Source organism: Carassius gibelio, chromosome A20, assembly GCF_023724105.1.
Source record: "Carassius gibelio isolate Cgi1373 ecotype wild population from Czech Republic chromosome A20, carGib1.2-hapl.c, whole genome shotgun sequence".
NCBI lineage: Eukaryota > Metazoa > Chordata > Actinopteri > Cypriniformes > Cyprinidae > Carassius > Carassius gibelio.
In genome coordinates, this window is record NC_068390.1 from 15,264,123 (window position 1) to 15,277,590 (window position 13,468).

The 13,468-nt window shown below is 39.4% G+C and overlaps 1 protein-coding gene across 2 annotated transcripts in view; it reads left to right on the forward strand.

The window, feature by feature from the left end:
* LOC127938925 (E3 ubiquitin-protein ligase SH3RF1) overlaps positions 1 to 13,468 on the forward strand; it is a 44,539-nt gene that overhangs the window by 28,911 nt on the left and 2,160 nt on the right. For both annotated transcript variants that reach the window (XM_052535848.1, XM_052535849.1), the window contains exons 5-11: positions 1,452 to 1,769; positions 7,856 to 7,966; positions 9,883 to 10,013; positions 10,705 to 10,875; positions 11,567 to 11,850; positions 12,228 to 12,556; positions 13,070 to 13,422. In XM_052535848.1, coding sequence (XP_052391808.1) covers positions 1,452 to 1,769; positions 7,856 to 7,966; positions 9,883 to 10,013; positions 10,705 to 10,875; positions 11,567 to 11,850; positions 12,228 to 12,556; positions 13,070 to 13,422 — 1,697 coding nt within the window. The remainder of the gene's footprint in view (positions 1 to 1,451; positions 1,770 to 7,855; positions 7,967 to 9,882; positions 10,014 to 10,704; positions 10,876 to 11,566; positions 11,851 to 12,227; positions 12,557 to 13,069; positions 13,423 to 13,468) is intronic.

Below are 13,468 nucleotides of genomic sequence, written 5' to 3' on the forward strand. Positions count from 1 at the left end.
CAACACCTTATGTCCATCCACTCATAAACATAGACAAACACCTTAATGAACCCTGGCAGAGCCAGTGTGAGCTCTCTACCAGCCACGTGTCTAACCAGTGAGAAAAAATAACCATCAAAAGACATTCAAAAATAGCTTCTGTTGAATAGCATCTCTCTCACGCAGAGTGAAAGGAGAAGGGAGGAGAGGGGCGGAGGCTTTGAGCTTACACAAAAGCCCTGGCAATTTTCTCTAAACCAGACTTTTTCCCCAAGTGAATGCTTTTGAGAAAGTAATCTCTGATACCGGTGACATCAAAAGTGACATTCACGCAGGTGCTTGGAAGAGAGTAATGGGGGAGAAAAGGTTTTTCTCATCCCATGCCACTTTCTGCCACCATTAATTTATATGTTTTCAAAGAGTGGAAATGGAATCAAGCAATGTGGCAGTCATCTATGCACTATTTAGTGTCTGCCTGAGTTGGCAAGGGTAACACTTACATACATATGATGAGCTGATCTTGAAATTTTATTGCATTTTATTACCGTTGTTCATGTTAGGTGAATCATATGACATTACTGCTTGTTTTGATTCTAGGATTTGCTTTAGCTTCAGGTCTAGTATGGTTTCCTTTACTAGTCAAAAGTTTGAGGACACCTGATTCTTCATAAGAAACGATCGCACATCTGCTTTTTTAAACATAATGTCTAATTTCTTGCCGATGTACTTCCCATATTGTTCAATTTATTAACATTTTCACAAATCATATTGCGTATGAATAAATTAATCCATTCGAAGACTGCACCTAAGCACTCTACAACTGTATTTAGTCTATAGCAGCATTTAATCAGTCTTCATCGTGATTTCGTGACCTAGATCAGTGAATGTTTAGGTGTCTGTGTAGGGTTCTTCATGTTATGGGCTGGTCTCATTTGTGTAGAAAGTGAGGCAGTTGCTCGAGGTAATGGGTGTTGCTCTGTCATTAGCTGGAGACTCCCTGTTCATCTGCCTTTGATTTCAGTTTCACATGAAATCAGACATGGCCTGCAGTCCCATCACACCCACCGCCCCACTGAGTCTTTGAACTCTTCTGTAACTTTTTCCTTTTGTAGATGGTGAATGTAGCCACATTTAGATTATGTAGATCCAATACTCTCCATTAAGTCAACTAAATCACTATTATGTACAGTATGTCTCTTTTCTCTTTTCAGTTTGTTGATTAAAGATTGATTACATTCTCTGTGTACTCCTGCTTCTTTCGTTCTCTACAAGTACATCACTCCATGTTAGATTACATTTTAAGAAAGTGTGTGAAATGTGGCCTAGCAATTAATTCACATGCATATAGTGCTAATATGGACTTTGTGGGTTTGAATCTGGTTCACAACATTTCCAAAAGTCAAAAATTTGATACAATAATTAAATATGTGGTGTGAAGTATTATTTCTGTTCACTCTCTCTTCTACTTTCAGTTTAACAGTGCAGCACGACAACTTATAGAACTCGACAAGCCATCTGAAGGTGGAGGAGACCCCAGTGAAGGGCCATCTTCTTCTTCCTCGGGCCCCCAGGTCAACGGCTCCCAGAAAGCCACTGGGGAGAAGAAGAACAGTAAGAAGCGTCACTCCTTCACCTCTCTGACTATGTCCCATAAGCCCTGCCTGGCCCCTCCACCCCAGAGACACTCCATGGAGATCAGTGGCCCGGTTCTGATCAGCTCCTCCAACCCTACAGCTGCGGCCCGAATCGGAGAGCTCAGCGGAGGCCTGTCCTCCAGCGCACCTTCACAGGTGAGAGATGATCAATTTATTGACTCTCATGCAGCATGTCAGAGCACCGTATATCCTTGTGATGGATGGAGAGATCTGGTGATGGGGAAACGGGTTATGGATGTTATGGAAGAAAGGAGAGAAAGATGATGATTATTTCAGCATGATGGTCACTGACCTCTAAATGTTCTGTTCCTCATCCACTTTTTCTCTCTGCATGTTATATATAGACTGAGTGGTGGTAAGGACATCATTTCTCACTGAGGATGAGCTTCTCAGCTGTGTCCATGGTTACACAGCCTGATAAGTTCACTTACACACTCTCTCTCTCTCACACACACACACACACACACACACACACACACACTCCCAGTACAGCAGAATCTGCACTGATGTATTTAAAGATAGACTGAAGAAAGAAGAAAGTTTTGCTCAAATCTGACTCCCACTAATGTCTTAATTTGCCTTAGAGACAACTTGAAGTCTAGTCTAAAAGCATATGTGATATGAACATCTAAACAAGGCTTTCTCATATACTTGAAGTTTGTCTTGTTAGGCTAATGTATGCTGTTCAAATTTACCCATTTACCCATTCTTTTTTAGGTGCCATTGTTGATATTATGCTTGGTTGTGGTATAGCTGGAATGATTTATTTAAGGAAAATAATAACTTTCTGTTGGGCTGGTCAATGTAGCTGAAATCATTATTATTTTTTTAAAATATTTTTACCCAATTTGATAATATTCTATAGGTTTTCTCAGTCCAAGTTCTCCATCTCTTACTCTCAGTATTCTATAAATGTTGTTGTATACACTACTGTAATAAGTTTGTGGTCAGTATGAGTTTTTCATGTCTTTGGAATTTGGCAATTGGCAATATTCATTTGGCAATATTCAGCATTGTCTTTGGCAGCTGTTCTGTATAGTGTTTTTTGTAGAAACCAAAATCAAAATTCTTTGAATAGAAAGTTTAAAATAACAGTATTTAAGATGGATACTACAACTTTCAACTCAATTTAATGTGTCCTTTCAGAATAAAAGTCTCTATTTCTTTAAAATAAAACTCACATGGTTTAAAAGGGTGATTTTTATTAGTTTTTTTTTCTTTGTTCCCTTATGCAGAGAAACCATAATTTCAGCAAATGTTTATTGTGAGAACTAAACCAGAAACATTCAGTGTCTTGCCCCACCTTACTGTAGTGTGACTATGGCACTTGATCTTGACTTATTCAAATTAATTTGTCAGAGAGAGACTTTATACTGATTGATGAAACTAAAAGATTCAACACTTTGAGTCACAGAAATTTGTTGTGCTTTTCAAAGGTGGTGATATCTGCCCTTTTTGTACGTTGCTTTAGTAAGATCACTTCAGCTGAAAATATTTGTTGAGTGATAGTGAAATGGCAGGAATGAGGCGATGTGCAACAGTAGTTAAAATGACAAATGGTGGAATTTGTCAAACAGCTACAAATGATATCTTGAAGGGAAAGAAAAGCGAGCATCTTCTCAGTCGTATTGCCCACACTCCAGAGCTCTGATGCTTGTCCACACCAGCTTACTGTTCTCTCCCGTTCTGTCAGCAGTTACTCTCTCTCATTCCACACAGTCCAACATGCTGTCCAAGCGTTTGAGACCACTGATGCGTGACAGCGCTCCACCACATCAGACTCTCCCCCAGCACTCGCTCACAACCCTGGAATGACAGTCACTCACAGCTGTTCCACTGGTTGCTGAGCAATGCGGTCTCTAAGGAGATCGTAGACAGACGTTTCATGTGGATGTTCTGCTGTGGAGGGGGGCTATTATGATGCTTTTTAACTGCATGGTATGGTGCGGTTCGGTACAGTTCACTTTTGGGGTTTTTTTCACTGGGTACAGTACTTGGTACCTGGGATTTTTTTTTTGGTACCAACTCGGCTGAGGTTCCAAGTGAACCATACCGCTACCAAAACGTGACGTGTAAACTCTGCTGATCACGGATTAGCCGGAGAGAATCATCACTACCTGCGTCAGTGAACTTGTGACACAAACACAAAAGAACTGCTAGTATAAGAAGCACGCTGCTAACTGGAAAATGTTTCTCCCTGATGTTTGTCCCATAATATCATCACCTGCCCAAGAACGTCTCTGGAGTCCTCTTCTGTGGGAAAAAACACTGAACACACAACAGAAGACATGTTATACCTCTGTCTTCTTGGTTTCGGTCTGTCTGTATGCTCTTGGATTCATTTTCATGGTGATAAAGGAGTGGTTGAGACGGGGTGTTGTGAAAGCTGACCCCGATTGAGTGAATACTTGGTGCAGATGGAATGAGGAAGCATGTGTGGTGGCTTTAGCGAACATGTGTTAACGCTTTAAGAACGAGAGACAGTTTCTCAAGCAACAGAATTCGTCATCATGTGTTAATATGTAACCAGCACAGTGTTTTGTACTCGCACCTTGTGAGTATATTTGCACAAGAAACCAGTCTTTTTCCTGCACGTGTAACCAGAATATTTATCATCTGCAGTCTGTTTATGAGTCTATAATTGGACTCTTTTTTTTTTTTCGTCCCAGTTTTCCCTTTACTTTTTCATACTGCAGCATATTGTTTCATTATTTTTTACCTGCATCCTACTTACATCTTTTTTTCACCAGTAATGTTGTCAAGCAACCAAACAAGAGCAAAACACAATGACAACTGATCTGTTGTTTTTCTCATCTAGTATGAATATAGGCATCTCTCTCTCTCTCTCATTCTTGCTCCCTTTTTGTTCCTCTCTTGCACGCCCATGTTTTCTCTCTCGCGCTCTTTTTAACATTCCCATCTAGGCATTTTAGCACTAATAATTATCCAGAACTCATAAAAGCCTATTTAAGCCTGTAAAGTGATCCCCCTCCTATGTGGCAGCAGTTATGCCCTCTTATGAGAGTGATGTATCGATTTACACGATTTTTGTGACGCATTTAGAATGTATGAACCACAGACTTATTGCTTTCTCATATATTTCTGGTTTGAGGGAAAGAAAGTGGAGGGAAAGAGGCCATTTGGAAGGATGAGGATGTGTAGATGTTTAATGATGAAAGAGAGTAAGAAGCATAGGCGCCTTTTACATTCGCTTTTTGCCTGATTTTGTCCCAACTGCTTTATGAAACACAGCAGGGATGCAACTCTCATTACTGAACAGGAGTTTTCATTTCGTTAGAGTGCGTTTTAATGTTTTACTCAGTGGTCATTGCGGTTATCATCAGTGGCAGAAAACGACAGCAGCAGTGTTCACTTCAGCACACAGCCAAGTTTCTGTCTTAAAAAAAAATGCAAATATGTTCCTGTTATTGTTGTAGATCTTAAAACTGCAGCTTTATATTAGTAAAAGTTTAGATGTCACCCTTGACAAATGCACCACAGTTTGACGAGACAAAATCCCAGGACTGACAGTGGCAGATGTAGGAATGAAGTTATCAAATTAAATGTGTCAAGTTCATTTGAACACATTTGAAAAGGTCAGCAATACTCAATGTCATGAATTGCGGTGCTATAGAAATTGTTTCAGTTATGAATTGAGCATGGCAAATAATACAGATAGTGTACTACATACCTAATGTTCAGATTTGTCAACCTCAAAGAGATAGTTCACTCTAAAATGAAACCAATTCTGTCATTATTTACTCACTCTCATGTTGTCTGGCTATCTTTCTTCTGTGGATCATTAAAGATAAACTTAGGAATTGTTGTTTGGTTTCCAACATTCTTCACAATATCTTCTTTTTATTTACCACAGAAGAATGTCAGTCACATTAAAGTGAGTAAATACTGGCAGAATTGAGATTTTTGTGTGAACTGAGCCTTTAATCTTATATGACTTTTGGGGGTTGAATTACAATGTGTTACTACTACAAGTATTTGGCAAAGGAAACGTGCATGATTTAAGCATTGTGGAAATGGAGGCCTGTACGCAGCTGTGATTATCATCCAGCTGTTGGCTTATTTGATCCAATCCAGCAGTCGCTGATGTCATTATCACCTGCAGGAAGTGGTGTGTCAACAAGAATAACCGTATTTGTGAGAGTTTGTGAGCCCTCCAGTTTGTTCGTATCCCACACATTGACTCACTCAGTACCTTGTGCTATCAAACCTGTAGGGTGCGACTTGAGAGGAGATGTACCCTGAAGCTGAGTGGGCCTGTGGCAAGGAGATATGACACACACACACATACACAGAGACAGAGAGATTCACGTGTACTGCAACACACTCCTCCAGCACTTACTTTTTTAGAGAATTCTGTAGAGAAAACATTCAGCTTAACTGTAAACTCCCAGGTTAACATGCTCATGGAGAAGACACTTTCTGATAAAGTTAGCGCAGAAATGCATAATTTGTTGATTTGATATTTTTATGGATCACTGTTATCATTACATCATGCTTTAAGTATCTTAAAGTTGGTATGATATAAAAATTGTTCCTATTTTCTAAATACGTTATTGATCTTATTGTGAACTATTTATCAGGTTTTTATTTTATTTTATTTTTACCTTGGAATTTTTAATCATAACTTAATCTTCCAGTGAAATGACATGATGTTATTTAGCATGGAGAGCTATGTCAGTTCTTTCAGATTGTAAATGGTTTGGTCTTCTTTCATGCTCATTTCATTGGCGGTAATGAATTTAGCAGACTAAGCTGCAGAAGCCTGTTGTTTGTGCTTCTTGACTTGGGGACGTTCAGGTCATGAAGTGAGGAGAAGTACAGATCTAAATCTGATCTGGACCTGAGGTAAAAAGCGTTGAAAGTCATATCATTAATGACAAATCTTACCCCAGGACACTTATACAATATGTAGAAGGGTTGCATTTCCCTCAGGCACAGATAAAAGGAGAGAACAGGAAATTGAATGAATCAAACTTAAAAGTTAATGCTATCATTAAAAGGATGCTATCATTTCTGTATAATTATGTCCATATTTTCTGATGACGACTATTTTGAGCTCCTCTCTAGATACTATTAGAAGGTGCAGAGTTTTTCATTCTTTTTTTTTTGTCTCTTGTGTCTGATTTGCTGTAGCACAGCTGAAGTGTTTTCACTCGAAAAGAGCACATCAGTCGCTCAGGACCTGATCCAGATATTGAATGTCACAGCACAGAACATTTCAGCAGCGCGTCCCTTTGAACCTACAAATCTGTTTGATTCTGGCTTGTTTGTAGTGTCTCTCAGAGGTTTGGTTTATCCTGAAAATGTGTGTTTATTTCTGTGGTTTCAGTATGAAGCCCTGTGATCCCAACATCTGAGGAACTAATATAACACACACAAGATACACCACCCACACCCCTGACTGCTCTAGGTGGTCTATCCATGTGCTGTTAATCTTTTCTGACAAAGGCTGGGCATAAAGCTCCAGTTTTTATTCCTGCTGTATGACCTCTTGTTAGTCATAAAGGAAAACTAAAAAAGCTAGAGACTCTGGCAGTTACAAAGGTGGAGGGATGCCCCCTGAAGGGTGCCATCTTTGTTTTATGGGTATTTGGTTACGGAAACATACCACGTGATTGATCACTGACCAAAAACAGCAGACAGAGATAAAAACAAGTTGATGTCACACTTTTAAGAGTCTGCTATATTCAATTATTAAGTATATTATTGGTTTTGCTGATATAGCAATAGCAACCAGTGGTACTCCTTTAGAATTGGAAACACATATTCACTATTAACTAAGACTTTTCCCTCAATAAATTCCTAATTAAGTTTAGGTATTGGGTGGGATTAGGGATGTATTATTTTGACACTTGATTAAGTTTCCCGTGGCAGGTTCTCATTGGTCATGATGTTTTAAGGCCGTCAGTCTTCTTCTTTCGCTGAACTGATTTCAGGCATGAAGAACAAATGTAGGTTGACATGTGGCTCTAAAGTTGTCTTGTTCTATTAAAGTTTGTTTGTTTAAACAGAAGTCATCGGGTGCACATAAGTGTATGGCTATCTGCCCAAATTTCTCTCGGTTCAGTGCCTTTCTGTGTCATCCCTTAAGCAGAATTTCACTGTCTCATAACGTGCTTCCATTTGCCAGATGGTATAGGAGTTGGGAATAGCTCAGGAAAGGCTGATTTAACTTGTCATTCTTATTTGTCTTCTCTTAGGTTCACATTTGCACAGCAGGACTCATTGTTACCCCTCCACCCAGCAGTCCTGTCACCACCGCGACAGTTTTCACATTTCCTCCAGAAACCAGCTATGCCTCGATTCCAGTGGTGAGTCTGACAAAGTCCTGAAATTGATTTAGTATGTCAAAAATCTTCATCACCCTGTCCAGTTTATACATATGACATTCTTTTGACCTGTGTATATATATAAACTCCCTGTCTGTTCAACAATACTCACACGCAACGAACTGTGTGAAACGTCAGCCAGGCCATTTTCTGAATTTCTGATTTGATTGATAACCAGTGATGGGTCGGGATGAATCAAGTTATAGCCTTATATAATGTGCAGGGGTCTTGACTATATACTATATTTTATACTATATATATATATTTTTGAGTGTGAAAACACAAAATAAACCATGTTAAAAAAGAATGTGACTAACAGCATTCACAAAACACATTTTTTTTGCCAAAACAATCATGTAATAAAAATCTTATACTGTGGCAGTCCTAGTCTTGACACTTTTATCTAATAATTTTCTTAAGTTAACTAAATGCATTGTCTTAAAAACACAATGTTTTGGTCCGTATTTTTAGGCGGTAGATTGTTTTAAACTAAATGACTGTTTTGATGCCTTTAGCAGCAGAATATCAATCATCTCCTTTAAAGCACAGCAAAACATTATTAAATCTGAGTGCTTAATTGTGAATGCAACATGAACTTCTCCTTGGGCAAGCAAACTGCCTCATTTTGAGCATCTGTGTACGCTGTTCAAAAACTTTGACTGTTTTTGGAAAAAATAAGTCTTATCAAGGATGCATTTATTTGATGATAAAAGGTAAAACAGTTATATTGATCAATATTATCACAATATAAAATAACTTAAAAAAAAATGTATATACATTTTAAAATGTAATTTATTCCTTTGTTGGCAACGCTACATTTTCAGCATTCACGAAAGTGTCCATTTCCAGTGTCACATGAAAAAATAAGTCTTTACAGTAACTGTTGATCAGTTTAAAGCATCCTTGCTAAAAGAAAATATTAATTTCTTTAAAAAAAAAATCTTGACCCCAAACTTTTGAATAGTCATCTATTAAAACACAAACTCAAATAACCAAAGCAGAATGTCCGCTCTCCCTCTAACATTCTCATAAACATTTGTATTCACATGCACACAGACTCAAATGCTAATGCTAAACGAGGACAGTTTGCCATTTGATAGCCCTTCATCTCCCTCAGCGCAAACACACACACACACACACACACACACACACACACCATTTCAGGGAGTTGTGTGGTCCTCGGGCTGGACACTAATGGCTCTCTGAGATTGATGTGTATGCAGTGCTGTGTGGGTACTCTTTCCTTTTGTTTTCAAAGCATTGTTTTTGTAATGGTGGGCTTAGTGTGCATCAGTTTCCTCTCTTATCTCATATACAGGATTGAAAGTTTCTTTTTTCTAATTACAGACAAATTAATTATTAATACAAATTCAACAAGAGCATCAGCAGAGAATTCATTTTAGGAGAACTTGAAATGAACAAACAAAAAGGTGACTGGAAGCAACAAAACGAGCTTTACAGTGTGTGAGTTGTTTTCATAGTGGTGCCACTGGGCTCATAAAGCCTGCTTGCAGATGTGTGCCTCGGTCCATATGGAACCGATTCATCCGTCTTCAGCCAGACGTGTAGCCAGGGCTGGATATCCACCAATCACAACACCTGCCACAGCCAAAGTTCCCACTCGTTAGCAACCAGCGCACAAGCTGGAAAGTCACAGTCAGTGGGATTGTGGTTTTATGGCATTGTCCGGACTTTGTAGGGGTCTCTCTGACATCATTTCGTGCTACACATATATATGTTACATATATTTGAATGGACTTCAAAATAGCAATGAATATGGACTGATATGAGAACTGCAGTGTCTCGAGATATCGTGTACTTTAATTGTATTGTTGCTTATGCATACATCATTTTATTGCAGTTGTGATTAGTAATAAATGTGTGTTTGATTATTTCAGGATGCTCTTCCTCCTCCACCACCTCCTCCACCTCAATCAGTGTCTTCAGCTGTGGGCGCTGCTGCCTTGAATGCTGGTCAGAGGCCGTCTCCCGCTGCGGGTGACCAGAGCGGCCGTCACAGACCCACAGTGTGAGTATGAAATAAAATACAAAAACTTTAAATATGCAACTTTGTTTTTCAAACAATTCACTTTAGAGAGATACATACTGTTAGAAGAGTATGGGAGGATCCTTTCATCTCTAACTCATCTCTCTGCTGTTACCCAATGCCAGCTGAGTGTGACTGAGCACACAGGTGAGGGGTCAAAGGTCATGTCTAAGGGGAATAGGGTTGTCTCTGGGGACTTAAGCTGAGCCCTGACCTCTCACCTTTCACCTTTTGTCTGCATATCAACTAAACACAGCCCTAAACACACCTGATTTCTGTTGGAGTCGCCCATAGTGCTCTGGGTGGAGTGTTTATGACTGTAATTCATGACATTCCCATTTTCAAGGCAGCTTTTAAAGACTGTATGCTTTTTTTTTTTTTGTGTGTGTGTGTCCTTAAAAATGATTTTTCAGTTAAGTGTTGAGAGTAGATTTATTATGATGCATAATGGCCAACTAAATATTGATAAATGCATAATAAAAAAAAAAAGTATATGCACATTCATTCATTTATTCAATTAAAAATGTATTTAATGTAATTTTTAACAAATTAAACAAGAATGAATGAATAGTTCAATAAATAATAACATTTTAAATTAATAGTACTTTAAAGAATTGTGCTTTTTATGTTGGTGTTGTGTTATTTTAATGTTTGAAACTTGATTCACTCTCAGGTATGTGGCAATGTTTCCCTACACGCCCCGTAAGGAAGATGAGCTGGAATTGAGGAAGGGGGAGATGTTTCTGGTGCTGGAGCGCTGTCAGGACGGCTGGTTTAAAGGAACATCCATGCACACCGGAAAGATTGGAGTGTTCCCTGGTAACTACATGAGTCCTGTCAACAGGTATGACATGCACACACACGTACATGTTATCACTCATACACCCTGTAAGCTATGGAAGATTAGATTGTCCTCTGTGTTTCCAGTGAAGTATATCCTACAGCCACATGCACACATAAAGTCTCCACTTACAGATAAATCTGAGCTGGTCACGTTCACACATGGAACTGCTAAAGGAATGTTTCAGGTTCAATAAAAGTTACCCTTTATTGACAGAACTCGTCAATCATAATGTTGATTTACCAACGGAAAAAAACAAATGTTAAATGTGAGATTAGTCAAAAAAATTTTTTTATATATGTATATGTATATATATGTATATATACGTGTGTGTGTGTGTGTGTGTGAATGTTTTTACATTTAATTATTTTTCTGCTAATAGACATTTGTCCACAATGCTGTCAATAAAGTTTATTTTCCACTTGGTACATTCCTTTTAACTCAGCACTCTCTTGTGGCAGGAATGAGAATTACATACATAAAATCAGTCATTTGTTGCGTGAAAACACATTACCTGAAAATATACAGTATGATCAGGCATTTACAGTCATTCACTTAAAATGTTCTTTTGGATGTTATATGTACAGATGTTTCTGTTGATTTGCTGTAATATTTGTTGCAATGTCAAAAGATTCAAGAATAGCAGTGTCAGTTTAGAGAGTTTTAAAGCTCACACTTCTTTGGTTTATTGCAGGACTGTTTCTGGCAGCAGTCAGCCAAAAGTTCCCCTGACCCTTTGCTCCCAGGCTGGACGTGGTGTCACCATAATCAGCCCCTCCTCTGCTTCTCTTGGAGCCACCCTGGGGAGTGTCGACCCCAGCAAATCCCTTCCAGTCTGCCCAAATCCCACCCCGTCTTGTCCACTTCCTGCTGCTGTAGTATCAGCTGCACATATACCCACTGGACAGCACCCCAAAGTGCTCATGCATGTGACGTCACAGATGACCGTTAACCAGGCACGCAGTGCAGTCAGGACAGGTAGAATTACACACACACTTAATAACAAACAGCACTCAGAATATTACTAAAAAAACACATGATATAATTAATGTTATATATGTGTATATATATAATTTTTTTGTAATATCTCTTGGCAAACAATAATAAACATGCTCTAAATTGTTACTAAATTAATATTTTCTAGGAATTTGTATGTATGTATATATATATATATATATATAGAGAGAGAGAGAGAGAGAGAGAGAGAGAGAGAGCATGAATACACATACAGTATATTTCTAAAAACGCGGCTTATTTTTCTTTTTAACTATGTTTAAAAACATCTTTATCATGGGCATTCAAATTTGTCATCAACTAAATCATCTTTCTTTTATGCCACCTTTTATCCCCACCAGCTGTGTGTCACAGTCAGGACCGGCCTACGGCAGCAGTGACGCCCATCCAATCCCACAATCCTGTGTCCTACCTTCCTAGCACCGCTGTGGTTCTTCAGGCGTCACCTGTCCTCGGCTCCAGCCCGGGATCCTCCTCAGTCAGGGTCGGCGTGGCTATGGGCTGTGCGGCCGCCTCCTTGACCCCTCCTAATGTTAGTGCTGCTTCTTTGGACAGTGATGTTATGAGAGCTGTCCCTGTGGTAGCACTTCCTGTGAACCCTGGCAGTGCAAAATCTCTCGGTTCAGCCTCGAATCATGGTGTTGCATGTAGACTGGATAAAGACTGCAAGGTGAGAACTAAAGAACTGAAGGTGTTGCAATAAAGCGTTTACAAATGAGGTCTCATGGCCTCCTGGATCCCTCTACAGCTTTTTCCCCCCTCCCATCAGTATTATTATAATGTGCTGTGGTAAGGCATTTGGCAATTGGAATAATTCTCTGAGTTTCACCTCATTTGCTGAGCTGGATGGTTATATAGAGCTGAAATCATCATTTTTGTCTATGATTCAGACTGTTCTGCAAACCCAGAGGAGGCAGCCCTGAATGTTATTCACTTTGGCTTAAGGTTCTGGGAGATTTGTGTACGGTGCCTGGAGTTTTAAAATCCGTTCAGATTTCAAAATTTGTGTAGTGTGTTACAGACTTTAGATGGAAACATTTCAAATATGTCATTTGATTTCCGTTGATGACATTTTCATTGATCTTCAAAGATCTTTTGCTGATAATCGCATGTTTTGTGGAAAAGACTGTGAAATTTAAGACATTTAACCTCTTAATTCATACAGAATCAAATGTCATTCCAGAGAGAAAAGAAAGGCCTACTGAAACTGCTGTCTAATAAAAAGAAGCTCCGCCCATCACCCCCATCCTCCCCTACACTGGAGGCGGAGCAGTCTGTTGTCATGGAAATGCCCCAGGGGGCAGTCGGACCTGAAATGGCTCCAGCCAGCTCAGTGGCAGCAGGACACAACGGCCGTGCTGGGACCTGTCCGATGGATCCTGAGCTCTCTGCATCCTCCTCTTCATCGAACACAGATGGAGTGTCACACAGAAGCTGCTCCCAGGACAACCCTGCCCCAATCGCCCCGCCTCCACGACAGCCATGCTCCTCCCTCCTCTCCATGCAGCATGACGGCCGGCCAATTGTTTGTGAAAGGTACAATAAAAGCATGTTTAATAAAAACACGAAGAATGATAACTAT